At 36.3% G+C, this 21,387-nt stretch overlaps 2 protein-coding genes across 2 annotated transcripts; both read right to left on the bottom strand.

Annotated features, from left to right (window-relative positions):
• Positions 1-3,007: 3,007 nt before the first annotated feature.
• On the bottom strand, positions 3,008-8,833 carry gata2b (GATA binding protein 2b). The gene is made up of 5 exons (XM_073852479.1): positions 8,581-8,833; positions 7,183-7,722; positions 5,877-6,019; positions 3,490-3,615; positions 3,008-3,241 (listed from the first exon to the last, which is right to left on the bottom strand). Exons 1-5 carry the CDS (start codon positions 8,831-8,833, stop codon positions 3,008-3,010), a joined length of 1,296 nt encoding a protein of 431 aa, XP_073708580.1.
• Positions 8,834-14,736: 5,903 nt separating this feature from the next.
• LOC141347573 (fibroleukin) lies at positions 14,737-19,141 on the bottom strand. Its single transcript, XM_073852568.1, has 6 exons — positions 18,989-19,141; positions 17,988-18,174; positions 17,240-17,314; positions 16,990-17,102; positions 15,418-15,680; positions 14,737-15,132 (listed from the first exon to the last, which is right to left on the bottom strand). The coding sequence occupies exons 1-6, from the start codon at positions 19,139-19,141 to the stop codon at positions 14,802-14,804; spliced, it is 1,122 nt and encodes a 373-aa protein (XP_073708669.1). The 3' UTR covers positions 14,737-14,801.
• Between the last annotated feature and the right edge of the window lie 2,246 nt (positions 19,142-21,387).

Raw genomic sequence — 21,387 nt, 5'->3', positions numbered from 1 at the left:
AGACCAAACATGAATGTTGTCAAGATTCTTTCCCTGGAAATCCTGGTTCAGTATGGCTAACCACAAACGCCTTTTGTTCCTCAGACAGTTTTTTTGCACTCTTCACCTTAATTTATTATAACTTTTGGCAGTCTATAGTTGTCACGAATTGAGTCGTCCTGTCATTAACTCTTGCACTACACATCATGGACTTCAGCCCCCACAAGCCACTGCACTAATCACTGCATTCACCTGCTCCCTGTTTCTCACTGCACTGATCACTGCTCACACCTGCAGCTCATTCACACACACACAGCTGCAGCTCATCAACACGGACAGCTTATATGCCACTCACACACACAGCTTCCTCGCGAAGTCTTGTATTGCCCCGGCTGCATTTCTAAGCGTTTTCCCAGTTTCCTAGTCTCCGTGTTTTCAGAGTTTCCTAGTTTATTCCTGGTTTTGTTTCCTGTTTTGCCTTGTTTTCTCTGTTTGTTTCTGTTGTTACTTTGGACTGCCCATTTGGTTTTTGACTCACGCTTGGTTACTGGTTTACTCTCTGGATTATCTTCGCTGTTGTTGTTTGCTGGTGTTGACCCTGTTTGCCCCGACTACGATCTTGACAATAAAATGCTGCAAATGGATCCGCACGTCTCAGTCTGACTCCCTGTGACAATAGTACTCCAAATGTTTTTCCTGGTCAGATCAATTAGTACAAGCCAAAACATGACAATAATTGACCATTTTCAGCAGAAATAATCAGCAAAATATGCAAGTTTTGTTCGGTTCAGTGGCATTGTTTATGTTCAGTGCTGCCAATATGGCCGACTGATGACGTGTCGTGAAAACACTTTAAACAGTAAATTCCATTTTTCTGTCCATGTTTTCGTAGGGCCCTGTATTTACATATTTAGCTTTATAAAATGTATTAATTTCTTTTTAACATGTATTTCATTAGACATTTGGATTTTTACATTAGTTTATTGAGATGTTATACATATTTAGGCTTCCAATATGTGGCATAATTTTAAAATAGCCTCCAGATTTAACGGCTATATCTGTATTTACTGTTATTGAACCAGGTAACTTGTAACAGTGTATTTAGACTCAATACCCTCCTGCCTCCGGCCTACTTTCCTGCCTCTAAGGTTTCTCTCAGGACAAAACCACTAGGACAGGGAAAATAAAAGAGTAGGGAAAGAGAGGAGGGAAAGAGAAGTAAGCAGATCTGTTACCCTGATCCAAGAGGATGGCAATAATACACATACACACTCTCACACAAACCACCTCACACCACACAAACTGTCCCTGGAGAGGGCAACTGAGCACTCACAGTTGGTTTGTCATTTAAAATAAGTGATTGTTCTGAGACAAAGGATGAATTAATTTACCTGCTATACAGGAAGATAAGCAGAAGAAAAGAAAAGACAGACTGAAAGGGGTTGAATACGGCTTGGCCTGTTATATGGGAAGGTTTTGTTGTGTCCCAGTTTTCAGACTGAATGTTTGCAAACAGCTACATCTGTTAGGTCAGATTGTACAAACATATTATGCTAATGCTAATGCTAATGCTAAAAAAAAAAAAAAAAATATATATATATATATATATATATATATATATATATATACAGTAAAATATGCTATATATACACACTAGTCTTCAAAAGCTTAGGGTTGGTAAGATTTGGTCTTTTTTTAACCAAGTTTGCATTTATTTGATCAAAATCTAATTCTAATTTGGTCATTAATAATAATTTCAGTTAAGAGTAATCAGATCTATTGTACAAAAGTACATAAAACAAATGAATTTATACACGTAATTTTTAGATATTATCTAGATTTATTTTATATATAAAATGCATGATCTATAAATGAATACAACTTTAAAAACATTTATATATCCATGTTTATTTTTTACTTACAAAAATTGTAAAAATGACTTATTTGTGTTTCACTTGTCTTGTTTAATATTACTGTACAATTAGTGTAATGAATTATAGTTCATATAACCAAACCAAGCCATCCCAGCCATATACATTTTTTTTAATAATCCAAAATGTACAATAATTTCCTGAATTGCAGTTTAGGGAAGTGATTTCAAACAAAAGGCCTGAGCTATTGGCAAGCTGCACAGACTTTTGTAACATACTGGAGTCTAAGCACCAGACATAAAGTAGCAAGGATTGTAATGACAAAAGGCTGGTCTTTTCCAGGGCTCCTAAGACAAACCCCGAAGACTTTCTCTGCTCTTTCATCTTTATCTCATCTCTCCATTTCCTCTTGTCTCTCTAGAGTCCTGCTCTTCATTCACCGCTTCGGTCCAGTCATCATGCTGATAAGTGTTTGCAAGCGCACAGGAGTGTAAGGCCACACGTGTCTTTTGGATTGTTTATACATGTTTGTAACATCTCAATTAGATAATGTTTTTGCAAGAACTCACATAAAAAACACTGTGTTTAAATCATTTATTAACTAAAATTTAGTACACAGTAAAAGTTTTAATGTATTAATGCATGTGTGTACAGGAAATATGAATTGATACTACTGATGTTGATACAAGTTCATATATAAAGCAAAGACAAAATAAATTAAAGAAGCCATTATATAATTAAAAATGGTTTAGGGACAGTCCTAAATAGTTGGTTTATATTATGATTTTTGAAATGCAGGGCTTTTTCTTCGTACTTCACAGTTACATAAGATACAGTGCAGTGCTATAGATGACATAAACAGGCATTAATGCTTTGGAATTGTGATTATATTTGAATAAATAGGGGATATTTATTATTAATGATAAGCAAATGAATTAAACTCTTGGTGTACTACAGTCGGATTCTGGGTTGGTTTAAATCACATTACAGAAATCCACAAAATAAAGTGCAACTTTTCAAATCAAGAATGAATAGAATTTTGAGATTTGCATAATGAACATTAACAAAAGCTGTAACTTTAATAAAGTCCTTGACCTGAATATTAAAAGAATGCAGTTAATGTGTTCATTAAGTATAGTATCTTCTTCAAGTGTCTCTCAGCCTATAGCAGTGACCAAGCTGCTGTGACTGAATGCAGGATGTAATTGTATTGGTTGGGTCATATTGAAGGGGTGGGGCATGTTGGCCATGTGGCTGAAGGTGGATGGTTTGTTGTGCACACAACTGTCAAATTGCTGAAAATGTTCTCCTCTTCTCTTCTTAGGTTTGCCTGACATTTTCCTATTGCGTGTCTGAATCCCATCCTTCTTCATAGTAAGTGGACGGTTCACCTGAATGCACAAACACAGTTATACACACTATGAACCATTTATACAATAATTATGCTATTTAATGTTTATTAATTCAGCATTAAACCATTTTAAATGCAAACTAGAACATTATTTAATGCAAACAATAGATGGAAACCCTTACAATTGAAAATTCAACATATAATGTAAGCATAAGTGTGATTATGCCATTCGTTAGTCTATATATACGAAGTGTTACGGTAAGGCTAGACACATAAACATTTACTCACATTGTGCAATTTGTAGTATAGACCACAGGCATTACAGACGGGTTCTCCATTGGCATTACGTCTCCAAAGTGTGGTGGTCCCAGTCTGGCAGTTGGCGCAACAGGTGCCTGCTCGTCTAGATGATGACTGCAACATAAAAAACACATAGAAAGAAATATGAAAACAACTAGTTGATGGGAAGTAACTAAGCAATGAGAAAATAACAGGAAGGACAACAAAATCCCCAGTTAGTGAAGTCTGAAGCTATGCTAAATTTGGTCACTCTAGCATTGAAGGTGAAATGACAGTAAATTAAATATAGAAAGAAATCTATGAGAGAATTGTGAACTTATAAAATGATAAAATAGCATTTAATGTTTACATAAATTATTTTAAATATGTGTTGATATATAAAAAGGTTATTAATTCATGAATATTTTCTCCTATGCAGAGGATCTTATTACACATTATAAACATTAAAACATACTGAAAGACTGATGAATGGAGCCATGGTTAGACCCATAGCAATAATATGAAGATTGCTGGTCCAAATCCTGTGTGGAATGTCAGAAAATGTAGACAAGAATACTGCTCTGTCCTATTCTTTTGGATGTAGGCTGGTACACAGAGATACACAAAAAACTTACACAGAAATATACATGGAAATATGCACAATGTTAAAAGCTTAACATTACAGTACTGTTACTAGTCTTGGGGCTAACGCATTACAAGTAACGCAAGTTATGTAATCAGATTACTTTTTCTAAGTAACCAGTTAAGCAATACATTACTTTTTAATTTACAAGAAAATATCTGAATTACGTTTTTTAGCAAGTAACTCCAGTTACTTTGTTTTCTCATTTAATGACTGACAGCTCTACTGTCATATTGAGAGAAATCGGGATTAAGTGCAGAGGCGTGCGCAGATCCAGTAATTAATAAAAATATGTTAAATAACAAATATCTTTTATGTATTAAATTTCATTTTATTAACCAAGTCTTTGCTGCTAACCTTTTAATTCAACCAAACTAATAAGCAAAAAAATGACTTTAGGAAAAAATTACATTTGTACATTACAGTTTTTTTTTAATTGCTGAAGAGTGTTGAACTTTCAACATCAACTGCATCAACTGCCTTAGGATTATTAATTTCACTTTTTATATTAAAACAAGCAAGCCCAAATGAGAAAAAGTAACATTAATTTTCATAAAAAGTAACTAAGTAACACTATTAGTTACACAATATTGTAATGCATTACTTTTGAAAGTAACTTTGCCCAACACTCCAAGAAAATGTCATCTTAAGATATCTTTGTATTGTTCTGTCTTTACAGTATTCTTTTCACAGAACTCTGTGAGCCACTTTAATAAACTAAATGGTGCTTTGTCTTAAACAGTAAGAGAAAAGTATATGTGCATTGCTTAAGTATTATAAATACTTCTAAAACATTTTAAATAAATGTTTAGGCATGGAGGGGTAACATTTGATAAAAAAAAAAAATACTTTCGTATTACACCCAACTTAATTCAGAAATAAGGAAATGAATAAAGAAACAGGATGATGTTGACTTCAGAATCTTTACTTTAACTTGACTCTCAAACAGAAGCACACCCTCAAACACCATAAATTCACATAACTATACAGATATAGTAGATTCTCAACATGCCAAAAGAAAATACAGCAAGAAAACAACCACAAAAGGAAGCGTTTTTTCGGTCTCACAAAGTTATCGGTACCGGGCAGACATCCTGCCAAGGAAACAAATGGACCGAGCTGTCTCTGCAGGCGCTGCTCAAATATACGACCTGTAGCTGATGCAGAAGCACTCGTCAAGCGCTGACTAAAGAATAAGACCCGAAGCAAGTCAGCCTAATTTACAGCTAATACACTCTAAACGGAGGGTCACGCAAAATACAGACAGTCACTTTCAAGCTGATTTATTACATTTCCTTTCCCTATTATGTTGACGGTAGTTCTGCAGCTGCTCTGTGCTTAACTATTACACTGGACTTTCATGAATATGTGTCCATTTAATTACTTATTATCCTGAAATTCTTTACTAAATATATTTGGTGGAGAGGAATTTATAACATTATAATCATGGAATACACAGAATAAGGTAAAAGGATAGGCCTGCCAGGAATACAAGTAGTATCTGATTTCTGGTCAAGTGTACACTTATTCATGTTAATGAATTCTAATTAATTACTTGCTATTTAAACCCGTCAATAGGGCCATGGAAACTCAATGGTCCATTACACACACCCAGACACATGCCTTTCTCTCTTTTTCTCTCCTGTCTGTACACATTCTCTCTCAGTGCATTACAGGGGTACAACTTTATAGAAAGTGAAACACTGCAACATAAATTGATCAAGTTTGAACACAGTGTTTGTGTGGCACTTACCAGTCTGCGCTTGGGTCTGATGAGTGGTCGGTTCTGGCCGTTCATCTTGTGATAGAGTCCACATGCATTACACAGATAATGACCCGTTCCATCTCTCCGCCACAGAGGAGTTGATGTAGCCCCACAGTTCACACATTCACGCCCTTTAGGCACACATTATGCACAAAGGAGATGCACAAAGTGAGGAGAGGAAATAACAAAACATAACTTATTCATGCTGAGGATATTTATTATATGTGACCCTGGACCACAAAACCAGTCTTAAGTAGCACGGGTATATATGTAGCAATAGCTAAAAATACATTTTATGGGTCAAAATTATACATTTTTCTTTTATGCCAAAAATTAAAAATTTCCTACCATAAATATATCAAAACTTAATTTTTGATTAGTAATATGCCTTGCTAGGAACTTCATTTGGACAATTTAAAGGCGATTTTCTCAATATTTTGACTTTTTGCACCCTCAGATTCCAGATTTTCAAATAGTTGTATTTCATACAAATATGGTCCTATCCGTACATCAACAGAAAGCTTATTCAATCAGCTTTCAGATGACCGTTATGACTGGTTTTGTGGTCCTGGGTCACATACATAGAGATAGACAAAAATTCAATTTGATATTTGTTTTACAGATATTCACACAGTCATACTTTTGGGGTTATCGGTCCTACGAATCGGGTCTACCGATAAGTGCCATCATTTGGTGGGTTTCTAATGAATAGCACCCAACAGGAAGCAACCGTGTTGACAGGTAAAACAACTTATTTAATACATTGACTACATAAATTATTTTAACTTTATAAGTTATAGAAGTGCATTAACTTGATTATTTGACGTGACACAAAACAGACCTAAATAAATACAGTACATTTGTAACTATTTTGCCAAACAACGTATACATTAAATAATTAATATACTAATAATGCAAATTATGTTTTTTAGTATTATTATTATGACTGTGCCACAAAGCAGTAATAAAAAGGATTAAGATTTGTTGTGCATATATGTTTTTAAATATAAAAATGGTTAGATTACTTATAGAGATTATTTTTAGATATTAATATTGTATATTCTAGTAAGGTGCATTTTCATTTCTTTAATTGCAGATGCATAACACATTACAGTGTCCATGCTACTTGCAACATGTAAATTTACTTATTTATATTGCTATACCAATAAGTATTTACTTGCTACATAAAATTACTCTAAAATAGAACGTTTATTATTCGGTACTTAGGCTAATAAAATGACACTATTTATGTTCGGTTCTTTTAATTAACTGTTGATTTGAACTCTGAACTTACCTGAGAAAGCGCGGCTTTTGCTTTTGCATTTTGACGTCATGTTGCCGCTGTTCCCGAGCAGACTTCTGGAATGAAACACGCTGCCCGCGTACTCGTGCGCTCCAGATAAAGCGTAATCAGAATATGACGGTATAGGAGTTGTACTCTGTGCCAGATTGCCGCGGATTGGACTGGAGCACTCCATCTTCATCCCGTCGACCAGATGGAGATGGTACGTCCCAGCGTCCCTCACAGCAGTACAAGCAGAGTCAGGGGACACATCTTTGGGTGGAGTAGGGGGCAGACAGTAGAGTTGAGGGCTGCAGTGTTGCGTCATTGACAGGCACGGCATCGAACCTGAGTCAGGCGTACCGGAGCCAGTGTACAGGTTGCTTGAGTTTTCGGCGCCTGCTGAATGCAGAACCGCTTTGCCCAGGTGGCTGACGGTCCATGTGCTGTGGTGCTGGGTCGCAGAAAAAGTCGATTTGCTGTTGTCCAGCAAAGAAAGACCTTGAGTGTGGATAAGGTGAGGTCGACACATTGAGCCGCCCGTAAGCCGCGCTGTCCAAAAAAAAAAAAAAAAAAAAAAAAAAAAAAAAAATATATATATATATATATATATATATATATATATATATATATATATAATCACGTGCATTGTTAACAGTCAGTTCGATTACATTTTTTTTCTAAAACTATTTTAAAAACCAGTTCAAATGTATTACTCAATCCAAATAAAGAAACTTGAAAATGCTTTTAACCTTAACTATCAAAAGTGATTGACAAATTAACTTGTGGGAGGCCAGATTTTTCATTGCAAAAGCGAAACGATTACTATCAACTGGAATTAAAATATCTCGGTATATTTGGAAGAACATCAGAATTATTTTTCCTCGATTTTAGATGTTATTTTAATTTGCGCGAAACAAAATTGTGTTATAGCCTATGATTCAAAACGGATGTCATGGTTTTTCTTTCTTATAGCCTATAATAATCAAATTTGTACCTTCTTCACGCATAATATAATATAATAAATGTACAATATAAAACTAATAAGGTTTGTAATTTTTTTAAACACTTATTTAATATTTCTTAATAGCACAATCATAGTGAGAAATGCGTAACCTCAAACTCCAATCCAGTTGTTAGTCTCAAACTGAATTCGAGTTTGTGTTCATTGAAATTGTTATCACAGAATTACACTAGGCTACCATACCATTATTTAATAATGATAATAACAATATCTAGCATTTATAAAATCATCTCGCAGACGATGGTAAATGAAAACTGTTTTGAACTTTTAGAAAAAAAGTGCAGTAAAAAGCATTTTCTTCGATCTCAAAAGTGTGCAATATAAGAAGTTATACTGACAATAATAAAATGAAGGGGGAAAAATGATAGAGCTCCAGGCCTACTCACCATGCGTTTGACTGTAAGACATTCGTGCACGAGTACGAGAGTGGGACCCGTGTGTGTGATAATAGGGGTTTCCTTGAGAGTCCAAATGACTGAGAAATACATCCACCTCGTCTGGTGGTAATAACGAGGTACCTGCCTCCATATATCCCGAATGATGTCCCAAACCATGCGGAGACACAGAATCTGAGGTACCCATTAAGGCAGAATGATGAGCATGCATCATCCACCGGGGTTCCGCAGGGAGCTCCATCATCGGAAGATGCTTTCCCGTAGGATCAGGATGCAAATATTCGTGTGAGGTAAAAAAAAAAAAAAACTTAAACTTTTTAAAAACTTATTCTAAGTTCATCCAGCGTGTTTATGTTTTTCCTAAGTGTTGTTTTCTTTAATGTCTTTTTAAAAAGCCTAAATGATTAAGTACATATTTAACAGCGTAAGCTTAAATGACTAATAAAAACAGTCCGGAGTTTGCGCGTCTGTCGTGTGACTTGAGCGGTTAAAGTCACCGGCAGCGATGTGACACCTCCCCACTTCCAAGGGGCTGCGCAAATACCACAAATGCCACCACAGCTTATTACCTCAGCTATATGTGTTGGTGTACACTGAGGTAGATCCTCAGATAATGCTCGAACCCAAATCCTGTACGTTAAGAAAAAAGCAGAGGTTGAAAAATAGTCCAAGAAGAGTAACCGAGGCTCTTATCTCGTCACTCCATGACACGCGTTCAACGGTTCAAAAGGTTCTCGTGCCTTCAAGGATACGCGTCAGGATGACAGCCACAGGTAGTCACACCAGCGACTAGTCAAAAACCAGTGTGCAAAAGAGTTGTATATGAGGCAGAGGCCGAGGGCGGACTCCTCTCATCAGCATAAATGATTTTCTAGCCAATTAGAGTGAGCCTTTTTTCCAGCTTGACACCTGAAACCCCAATTTACCCCCACGCATCTCTTCATCCATTCGTTTCGCTGCCAGTAGGCTAGTTATTCCATATTTCACACAGCAGCATCCTGTAGCTTTAGTCAATGATCGTTAACGCTTTAAGAAAACGATGCCTGTTTACATTAAGAAAATGCAAATAATTTGTACACATTTATAATATTTATATCAAATGAATATTTACATTTATATTTAAACCCTGAAAATGATACATCAACTAATACAGACCGTATTGTGCTGCTTAAAATTGCTTGCATTTCTTTAGAATATTACATCGGTGTTTATGAAACTGATGTTAAAGTAAAAGTAGCACCTGTAGAAACCTGCATTCTCCAGGTGAGGTGAGTATTCTTTTTTTCCCCCTTTACGAAGCAATGCGACGTCCTCCATCGACTTCTCCCGATCTTTAATTATTCAGAGAATAAGTTTCTGGCCAGCGCTCGCGTATTGTCTGTCTCGGCGGATACGTCTCGTACGCGGTCAATGACAACACGAAACCGCTGACCACCTACCCTGACTCTCATAAGATCTTTCCATCACTTTGATGAGAGAGAGCGAGCGAGAGAGAGAGAGAGTGAAAGGGAATTAGGGTGAATGAAAGTAAGAGAGATGACATTCCTTCACAGCGCCATTCAAAATAAGACCACTGTCGTTTTGCAGGTTTTACGCAATCTGTAAATTATATTAAAATATTTGTGTTATATATTTATTATATATTTGATTAAATATCACAGCTAAACAAGAAAGCCTGCTGATTTATATTATTAGTTCTGTCATGGTATAGGTATTCATTCACAGCAAACATCAAAATTAAAGAATTAATTAAATTGACATTAAATGTTACTTATCTGTCGACCTTATTCTTTAACGAGGAAGCCTATGGGTAAACTTCCATTTCATTCAAATAACGAGAAGAATAACAACGTGTATTAAACGGTAAAACCTTTTGCACTGCAAACCAGTGTACTCATAATTAAGATAATACATTAAAATAATATGGTAAAACACATTGATATTAATATGAAGCTGCAAAACAAGCTGTTTTGTACAGCTAAATATAGCTGGATGCAGATGAGACTGGAAGCCAGACCCATAAAATCTACAAAATGGCTGCGCCTACTCTAATGGGAAGAAAAAGGTGGATAGTCATATATTTCAACCATGATCAAAAAGTGACTGAAACAACTTCAATTTTAACATTTTACAAATTGGATTGGATGTTTTTGGTATCAAAAACAATCCTTCCTCTCGGTAATCAAAACTTGGTCAATGTTGCTTAAGAGGGTAATAAGCAGCATTGAATAATTTCCAGTATACATTAATATATATTATAGAGGCATCTAACTAGGATAACAGTGCTCCATTGTGCAATCTTTTATTGTATTCCTTCTGCATCTGATGGAGCATCTGCTTGAGTTTAAACAAAGTTTAAGATTTCATAAAACCTGATAAACATTTTAACCTAAAACTCTCTCTCTCATTCTTTTTGTCTTCCTTTCACTCTCTCTGTCTCTCTCTCTCTCTCTCTCTCTCTCTCTGCTTGACAGCGCAAGATCAACAATGTAGCCATGATCCCTTAATTGCCCGTTCATTTCCTCCGCAAAAGAGAATCAGGAAGGCAGTATTAACAGCATACTGTAGTAACAATATGTCAGTCATCCTTTTCTCTTTCTCACACTTTCTCAGGCAAAAAAAACAGAAAGGAATATTAAACTGTCCACAATATATCCAGTTATTACCAGTCTTGATTTTTACTTTCACTGAGATGTTTCAATATATATAAATTTTTTGTTTTTGTTTTACAAACCACACCTGCATTGTTTATACCTTTTTATTCTGCAAAGAAAAAATATTAGCATAAGATCTTTTATGAAACCAGATTTACACATATACAATCAGTTTACAATTATTTAAGGACTTTAATTATGAAATAAATCGTATCTATTATTTTTATTTACTTTTTAAGGTGATTGTGAAAATAATATCTGAAACCTGATTAGGACAAAAATAAGGACTTTTTGTTTGTGTGCATATTTTGTGCATTTGTTTGTGAATGTGTGTGAAGATGTAGTGTGAATAACCCTCTCCCCCTCCCATACCCAGAAGGCCTTGCAGGCCTGCTTTATACCACATCAGGATACAGGGCTGCTGGCTGAATTCCGGTATGAAACGGAGCGCTGGTGCACCGCAGTCTGTGTGTCATACACATGTACATCCCTCTTCACACAGATGGACAGGTGCTGTAACGGACACTTGCTTTTACTCACGTTTAGCATTCATTATGTGCAACCACTTCCAGTGCAACCAATTAATTTCATGTCACACACACAAACTCTCACTGATACTGCAGACAATTACCAGAGCAGCATCACAAATATTAAAGCTGATGCTTCAGATTTCAGCCAGGACATTTTCAAAATTAGCATACCTAAGTCTTAATTTCTTAATTCCTCTTTAGAGATGGTGCATTTTGTGTATTTTGTGATGCTAGCAAGTTAGTAGTTCACCTTGAAGGCCCAAAGTTAGATTCCAGCATTTTTATTCATAGTTGGGAAGCCCTAGCATGGAGTTTCCTTTTGGTATCATGTGCTAATGAGCAAATTAAGAGAGATTTCAAAGTTGATGTCACACTGCAACTTTATTCTGACATTCAATTGAATGTTTATAGCCTTAAATCAGTATGAAGAAAGGTCTCTCTGGTAAGATTAGACTTTTAAAGATTTACAACTGACGGTTTACAAGATCACGAGCAAAATCGCTACTATCCATTAGAGTAGTGCCATATTAAATAAATGTGTACTTTGTACTTCGATTGTGTAAGTGCATGGCAGTAGGACATATTAACAGGAAAAAAAGCTAAAAAGTGTTTTAGTGAACGATGGGGACATTAGCAACTCAAATATTGGATCTCAAGCTATATTTTTATTCATAATTGCATTACGCGATACTTAAAATACACTCAATTAAAGCCATAATAGACTTTTATTAAGAAGCTACTGAGATAGCACCTTTAGCATGCTTCAATCAAAACAAAAAGGCTGGAGATCAGATTTTCGGTCATTTTTAACTCAAAGCCGCCATCTTCTGGCCATTTTTGGCTTTTTGAATCATGGCGCTTCAGTTGAAACATGACGCTTAATACACAGCCTGACTACTTCAGGCCTACCATTTATGTACGATTTGCCTGCTTAGCATGAATAATGACAAATACAGATATGTGTCATTTGTTTAGATGCTAAAAAGACAATATGTCAATGATTGAATTGCTTTAAGTAGCTTTTGACATTTTAGCAAGGTTTGCTTCTGAAACAAATATGTAGCTGTTAAAAGTTTCTTAGGGACAAATGCACACAAGCTTTTCTTCACTATGCGCAGTATGCAAAAAATGTGTGGTAAGAGAGAAAGTGTATGCGCGTATGAGTGTTTTCTGCTTTAAGGGGATGTGCTGGGTAACAGTTGCCCGCTTTGGGTTTCCGGACTGGGTGCCTGCAGACTGTTAGTTCCCCCTCTCCCTCTCCCTTTATCTCTCTCCCCATCACTCCTTTTTATCTCCTTATCATACCAGCCAGGCACTCAGCCAGGATACTGTGGTAACAGCCGAGCTGGCTTCTGCTTCACCGTAGTGATTTCGATGGTGGAAACGAGAAGAGCAGAGAAGCCTTAATCTAGAGTAACTATGTTTATTTTGGTCTGATTTTGATCCATTTGTTTCATTCACCAGCCAAACAAACCAGGTGACTTATGATGGACTGAATGTTCATAAATAAGAGACCTGTACCAATGCCATCCACATTTGTGGGTGAACATCATATTTGCATGTTTTCGTACATACTTAAAAATTGTCATTATGAAGCTGTTTCTACTAAGTACTCTGTTTTATGTAGACACAGGCCTGACAAAACTCATGCAACTTTATGGATGAAAGCAGTCTTTTAACTGCTGTGTGCTGCAGCATGACTGTGTGTTTGAATGTGTATGTTAGTGAGTGTATGTGAAATGTCATATCTGGTTGGTAGTCAGCAGATCATAGGGAAAAGGGTATTAATAGCTACTGAGAACGTGTTGAACAGACTGGCATCTCTTTGTGAATATGGCTAAAAGGAGCAGTTTCAACCAATTCACACTCCCACTGTTCGCCCCCTATAACACACACTTTCTGTCTTTCAGGCATCAGGGATCAGAGGTCCGTCTTATTAATGTCATGTGTATGCGAGTTTGTTTGTGTACATTTTGTAACCTATGATGCCATCGCACTGAAATCTCAACACTTTGACCGCAGTGGCTCACAAGAAACTCATTGCTTTTTTCGCCCCAAAACCCAATGCAGCAACAGTTTACTGTTGTCCTTTTAAGTCAAAGATGTAATAAGGATTTATTGCTTAGAATGTGTCAGTGGCAGCCTGGCAGGATAGTTTTGGTATGGCAGCCGTTCACCTGGAAAATGAACAGAAAAAGTGTGGGTAGAAATTAGCTGAGTCTACATATAAAACAAGGCCTTTGATAAGCCATTTGATACTGGTTTATGTTGATTCAGTTTGGATTCATTTCATTTGTTAAGTAGGAACGTTGCAGTGTGAAATTTGGATTTTGTGTAGCACAGCCACAAGGGTCACCTTAGACTTGTTGAACTTTGACCTTGCCGCAAGATGAATGATCCATTCCATGGCGACGTTAAATAAAGACCATGTTTTAAATAAAATAAATAAATTCCTGTATTTGCAGCATGAAAAGCATATGATAGTTATTTGCATCTTAAAGGGATAGGTCATCCAAAAATGAACATTCTGACATTAATAATTACTCACCCACATGTCGTTCCAAACCCATAAGACTTTTGTGCATCATCAGGACACAAATTAAGATATTTCTGATGAAAACAAAGAGCTTTCTGACCCTGCATAAACAGCAACGCAACAACCATGTTCAAGGCTTAGAAAGGTAATAAGACATTGATAAAATAGTCCATGTGACAGAGGTTCAACCGTAATGTTATGAAGCTACGAGAATCATTTTTGTGGAACGACATGAGGGTGAGTAATTAAAGTCCTAAAAATGTTCATTTTTGGGTGAACTATGCCTTTAAAGAGCAACTGAAAATGGATTATATACACTAAGTAAAAGAGTCTGATTAAAATATGACAGCTGACATTTATTCTAGAAGAAATGTTTATAATTGTGTTTTCATATCATACAATTATCTTAAAATTTTTATTTCGGGTCCAGGATATAATTACAAGCCATTATTTAAATGAAATACATGTCATTTAAACAAAAAACATTTTTCTTTAGCTCCGCCTTGGTCTAGTTTTCATTTCCACACTCTTAAATGAGTATCTCTCCCCTGTGCGATAGTCAGTGAGAATATACCAGGTGCCCCAGTAGATGCCATCCGTGATGCCGGTGTAACGTCCGTGGTAGTAGCGTCCATTGAGATTAGCAGCCAAACAGGAATCGAACCACCAGCCTGCACCATAATAACGGGCACAGTTTCCAGCTGCGTAGCGATCATGATCACGGTCATATGTGCTGAAAGCTCTGCCATCGTGATTGTACTGTTTGCTGTAGCTGAATGCATTGCCAGCATCACCATGGTAATCTCGAGCCGTTAGGCGAAACCTTATGGAGAGAATGCACACATGCATTATGACCAGAAAATTAACTATTTTATGGTTTGTTGAAACTTGCTTTGACACTAGTCTAACAATAGACCAGGGGTGCCCGAACTCAGTCCTGGAGGGCCAGTTTCCTGCAGAGTTTAGCTCCAACCCCAATTAGACACACCTGAACCAACTAATCAAGCTCTTACTAGGGATATTATAAACTTCCCAGCAGGTGTGTCAAGGTAAGTTGGATCTAGGACCGAGTTTGGGCACCCATGCAATAGACACCTTGTGCGTGTACCTCTGGTTTTCTCCTGCCACTTTGAAGGTGTTATAGTTAGCGTGACGTGTCTGTTCATGCCAGTCTTGAAGAGTGATACGGAGCGTGTGATGCCCACTTGTGGTTAGTGCGTGAAGAACTGCATTTCCCAACCAGTGCTCTGTCTGTGGGGAGCCGAATCCATCACGGTACTCCTGCCAGGTTCGGTTAAAGTCGGTTTGTCCATCAAACCGGTGCTGGAACACTGTCCATCCCCCACCAGCTGAAACCATGTCACACACGGCCTGGAATGGACAAGTTGTAAAGAAATTTACCTTGTAAAAGGTACCCCCCAAAACTAGGTTTCTTCAGATCTGCATGTTTTGTCTATACTATGAAATTCAATGGGTTCTAGTGTTTATTGAGCAATGTTTTTTTTGTATTATTTATACAGTTGAGGTCAGAAGTTTATATACACCTTGCCGAATCTGCAAAATGGTAATTATTTTACCAAAATAAGAGGGATCATACAAAATGCACATTATTGTTATATTTAGTACTGACCTGAATACGATATTTCATATAAAAGGTGTTTACATATAGTCCACAAGAAAAATGAAGACCCCGTTCAAAAGTTTACATACATTTGATTCTTAATAGTATGTTGTTTCCTAAATGATCCACAGCTGTGTTTTTTTTTTTGTTGTTTGTTTAGTGATAGTTGTTTATGAGTCCAGTTAAACTGTCCACTGTTCTTCAGAAAAATCTTTCAGGTCCCACAGATTCTATTTTTTTTTTTAGCATTTTTGTTTAGTTGAACCCTTTCCAACAATGACTGTATGATTTTGAGATCCATCTTTTCACACTGAGGGCAACTGAGGGACTTATATGCAAATATTACAGAAGGTTCAAGAGCCAGGGGTGAAAACTTTTGAACAGAGTGAAGATGTGTACATTTTTCTTATTTTGCCTAAATATCTTTTTTATTTTATTTAGTATTGCCCTTCAGAATCTACAGAAAACACTTAAATGTTTCCCAGAAGATGGATCTCAAAATTGAACAGTTTAACAAGGGGACTCAAAAACAAAAGGGACTCATGAACAACTATCACTTAAAAAAAAAAACTGCTGTGGATCATTCAGGTAACAACACAGTATTAAGAATCAAGTGTATGTAAACTTTTGAACAGGGTAATTTTTATAAATTCAACTATTGTTTTCTCTTTTGGACTATATGTAAACGTCTTTAATGTGAAATATCTTATTCAGGTCGGTACTTAATAAACAATATCATGCATTTTGCATGACATTTTCATTTTTGAGTGAAGTAGCCCTTAAAGTCTGGATATGTATTAGGTTGAAAGATATCAGTCCAAGTGGAAATTATTTTAAAACATTTACATTTATGTATTTGGCAGACACTTTTATCCAAAGCAACTAAAGTTAGTTTTATGCTTTCTCTGGGAATCAAACGCATGACCTTGATGTTGCTAGTGCCATGCTCTACTGTTTGAGCTTGAGGAGTTTTTGTTTGGTTTGGTTTTAAAACAAGACATGTAGTGATATAATAGTATTTGGTTTTCGGTACACTTTCTTTGCATTTATTGGTTGTACCTCTAGTGCTGGCCGCTTCGGATCTGGTTGTATAGTGTAGATTCCGTTCTCTTTGATTCCTAATTGGTAGATCTCATGACAGTCTTGAGGGTAAAGCCCTGCAGAGGGAGGCACTGCCGTATAGACCCAAACAAAACATCTGTGAACATTTGTGCAATAAATGTCCTAGTAGTCTGCTGGACTGCATGGGGTGTTTGTTCTGTGTAAATGTGTGTGTGTAGCTCACCTGTAGGAGTCCTTGGTTTGAGGCCATTAGGTTTAGAATGTGTGATACTCTTCAGCAACAGCAGCAAGTCTTTCTCCCCATTTTTGCCCACCACACGTTCTATGACAGAAAAAAAGAGAGTCCCTTAATCAAAAAATCCTAAAGTAATACATTAAGAAATTTCTACAGGATTCCTGTTAGATTTTCTGTGATGGACCAATCCTAATAAATGGCAATGGAAATGTTCTTACAGAATTCTAGCACAATTGTAATGACTATTGCTAAAAATTTCTGTCAATTCTGTTTCTAAATTAATATAATGCCCCTGTATGACATAAAAAGAAATGATGTACGATGTGAAACTTTCTTTTAACTATCAAATACAAAACAATGTGATTCAAAGTATCAAATAACTGTTCATCAGATAAAAACATAGCAAAAAGTATATATCTGATGCAATATATTTTTTTAGAGTATTTGAAGAATAAATTATTATTTATTTGATTATTTGCTAGTTGACTATTTCAGGATGGTTAGAGTTTGTTGTGAGGTTATACAAAGGTTAGAGAAAGGTAATGAGAGGGTCAGATTGGGGCTGTCAAGGGTCAGTTTTTCTGCATTCCTAAGAACTTGTTTGCTGAGTGTAAATTAGGTGTTAACTTAATTGAGAGAACAGCAGGAATGAAAAAAATTAAATAAATTATGAAAAGAAAGAGTAGTTAGTCTGTTAACACAGGTTATCTAAGCATTTAAGAAGGAAATGTAAGTGTTATATGATGTGGAATATAATAACCAAGTCTGGTGGCCATCTCTCTGAGTCTCTGACTATGGCAGTGGAGGTCACATTCTGTCAGCACCGCTGCCATCAGAGCCAGAAAGGCTACCAGTGAGTCAGACCCGTCTCCCTGACTCACAACCACTGATTCATGTTGGAGAATACAGCGTTGAAGCTGGATGAGACGTTCAGATGTGTCAGACACCTGCAGGACACATACAAACATACACATACTTAAAACTCAGAACATGCACTTCGCAAACATTTAGCTTTGTATACATGTTCTCCATTTTATAACACTGTAACTTAAAATTAGATTTGCTCCTCAAAAAACATTTGATATTATTATTATTATTATGTTGAAAACAGCAGGGTAGAATCTTTTCAGGTTTTTTGATGAATAGAAAGTTCAGAAGAACAGCAATTATCTGAAATAGAAAACTTTTGACAAATTAAAATGTCTTTATCATCACTCTTGATCAATTTAAAGCATCCTCGCTAAATAAAAGTATTACTTTCTCTCCCAAAAAATGCTTTTGAATGGTATATAATGTTACAAAAGCTCATGTGTGGATCTTTATATTCATCAATGAATCCTGAAAACAATTTACTGTTTTAAATATTGATAATAATTACAAATGTTTCTTGAACAGCAAATCTGCATATTAGAATGGTTTCTGAAGGTTCATGTGACAGAGGAAAGATGCAAAAAATGTAGCTTTGATCACAGGAATAAATTACATTTTAAAATATATTCTAACAGAAAGCGGTTATTTTATATAGTACAAATATTTCACAATATTACTGCTTTTGCTGTATTTTGGATCAAATAAATGCAGGCTTGGTGAGCACAGAAAATTCTTTAAAAATCTTACTGTTCAAAAATGTTCAACTGGTAGTGTACATTTTTAAGATATTAAGTTGAATTGATAAAATGTTATAATATTAGAATCTGTTAAAATGTTACAGTAATACACTCTCAGATCTGTCACCAAGGATCATGTATAGGTAATGCTTACCTGTGCATTTTTGCGGTTCTCTGGAGTCTTTTTAACTCGTAAGTCCTGATGTATTTTAGGGGGTGATGTTGTTGCACTGCAGCTCCCATCACATCTGCCGTTGGGTGGCCCGGCCACCAGGATGTCCTTCTGACACAGCACACGGACACACATCATATACGCTCCTAGCAAAAGCAAGGACACAACACGCACACACATGCTGTTCAAGCCTCCACACAAGCCCAAAAAGATATTATGCACCTGTTCCCTGTCTATTTCTCTCACTACTCTACCGATATCTACTTTATACTACTTGTCTTTAATAGGACTTTCTCCTGTGTTCAGATCAGTGTCATCAGCAGTCTATCAAGTCCTACACATTGTCTTTCTTTCTCACTGCGTGCTCGTCAGAGTCTCCTCTCCTGTTTTTCTCTTTTATTTGATCTTCCCTATCCCTCCCTCTCACTCTCCTGCACACTCTCCTCTGTTTGTGAGGCTCTTTTGGCTCAGATTCCTAGATAACTGCGGCTCTTTGCTGTCTGACATGCACCAGTACACCCACCCCCTAATACACACAAATTCACACACTTGTACCTTTACATCTACATACACATGCAAACACTTGCCGTGTTAACTGGTCGCATGAAATTCCTCCAATAATTTCATCTAGAATATACAAATCTCATTCAGTCACTTTTAAATCTAAAGATAAACATCCTCATCAGGTTTTAACTAAACCTCTTCACTGTGTGTGTGTGTGTGTGTGTGTGTGTGTGTGTGTGTGTGTGTGTGTGTGTGTGTGTGTCCTGTTTTGGAGTGTGTAAAGTTTATTAAGTTTGTTGAGGTCATAAAAACTTGGAATTCCTCTTTTAACACTCTTATTAAAAGACAGACAGTCACACACTTATATATACACACACACGGGCAGGAGAAGGAGAAAGCTCTGTTGAATAGGATGACCTGTGCTACACTTTGACCTTTAACCTTTCTCTGTCTCCAAGGGAAAGGTGCTAGACCTATTTTATTGAGAGGTGTTTGTTCTTTGTGTGCAACAGGAAGTGGCTGAAATAACTGTGTAATTGTAAATGTGCTAACATGCATATTACAGTCAGCGCAATACAACACATAAAAAAATCAGTATGTATTTTCCGGGTCTGTGGCCTGTTATTATTGGTTACACCTACAAGTTTAGAATATGTGACCACCTTGTACATGTGTCTATAATTCCAACGCCAACCATTATCAGTAGATAGACTGCCATCTAGTGCTGAATGAAAGTATTCTTTCCTTGTTTTGTTTCTAAGAAACTGAGGTGTTGTAGAATAATGAACTTTCACAACCTGATATGTTGACCAGACATGATGCATCCTTATTTGGGTTTCTCTCTTGATTACTTTGATTCAAAATATCTACTTATTAGTTCATTTGCATCTGTAAAATGAAGCATATTGCAATTTATGTTATGGGTGGGGTCACACAAAATATTTTCTCATTTCTGATCTAAACAACAAAAAATATCTATCCACCTTAATCTTCAACACGGAAGCACAATGCGCCATCAATCGGCACTGAACGTAAACAATGCCACTGAAACGAACAAAACTTGCATATTTGGCTGATTATTACTGCTGAAAATGGACAATTATTGTCATGTTTTGGGCTGTACTAATTGGTCAGACCAGGAAAAACATTTACTATAGATAAATACTATAGACTGCTAAAAGTTATAACAAATCAAGGAGAAGAGAGCAAAAAACTGTCTGAGGAACAAAAGGCGTGAACCAGGATTTCGTGTTTGTTCTTATCATTTCCAGTCAGGTAGGTAACATATTAGGCTAATAGCTTCATTATTACTGCTTGTATGTATCTTTACCACCTATTAACTTTAGTTTGTCAAAATATTGCACCCTTTCCTGCTTACTAAGTCCTTTTTCTATATGATTTAGCAGCTTCCACACGGTTTTTCTCTGTTAGACAGCATAAATTAACAGAACAACGTATTCAGACCCATAAAATTTACAAATGGCCGCGCCTACTCTTAGGGGAAAAATATGGTGGATATTCTCTTCATATGTTTTGAAACTCAGGAGTATCACGTTAAGGTTATATTAACTAAACCTGTATCTAATGGAAGGAATAACTATAAAAAGGTACTCTTTGGCGACCCCTGAAGTTTTTAACAGCTCATGCCACAACAGGGGCGGAGATTGCTCAACATCATCGAAAAATATCCCATTGTTAGTTAGATTAGCTGTTAAAACTAAACTTTGATATATCATCGTCACGTTTTAGCATAATTTAAACTCTATGCATCTTATAGTTTTTATGTCCAGATGAAATAATGGAAAGTTTTATCAGTTCATCTCTCATCTTTACCGCTCATGTTACAGCTCAGTGCAGTAAAGATCCTTTGAGATGTT

This window comes from Garra rufa, chromosome 12, assembly GCF_049309525.1.
Source record: "Garra rufa chromosome 12, GarRuf1.0, whole genome shotgun sequence".
Lineage (NCBI taxonomy): Eukaryota > Metazoa > Chordata > Actinopteri > Cypriniformes > Cyprinidae > Garra > Garra rufa.
Note: the sequence above shows the minus strand (reverse complement) of the source record. Positions and strands in the feature narration are given on the sequence as shown.

Excerpts from the sequence above, each read along its gene's own strand:
- gata2b (XM_073852479.1), bottom strand. The coding sequence starts at position 8,833 with ATGATGGAGCTCCCTGCGGAACCCCGGTGGATGATGCATGCTCATCAT. Across the intron at positions 6,020-7,182 it reads CAAAAGCCGCGCTTTCTCAG|GGCGTGAATGTGTGAACTGT; the intron begins GTAAGTTCAGAG and ends GTGTGCCTAAAG. Across the intron at positions 3,616-5,876 it reads TCAGACCCAAGCGCAGACTG|TCATCATCTAGACGAGCAGG; the intron begins GTAAGTGCCACA and ends TTTATGTTGCAG.
- LOC141347573 (XM_073852568.1), bottom strand. The coding sequence starts at position 19,141 with ATGTGTGTCCGTGTGCTGTGTCAGAAGGACATCCTGGTGGCCGGGCCA. Across the intron at positions 17,103-17,239 it reads CACACATTCTAAACCTAATG|TGCCTCCCTCTGCAGGGCTT; the intron begins GCCTCAAACCAA and ends TCTATACGGCAG. Across the intron at positions 15,133-15,417 it reads GTGGCAGGAGAAAACCAGAG|GTTTCGCCTAACGGCTCGAG; the intron begins GTACACGCACAA and ends TCTCTCCATAAG.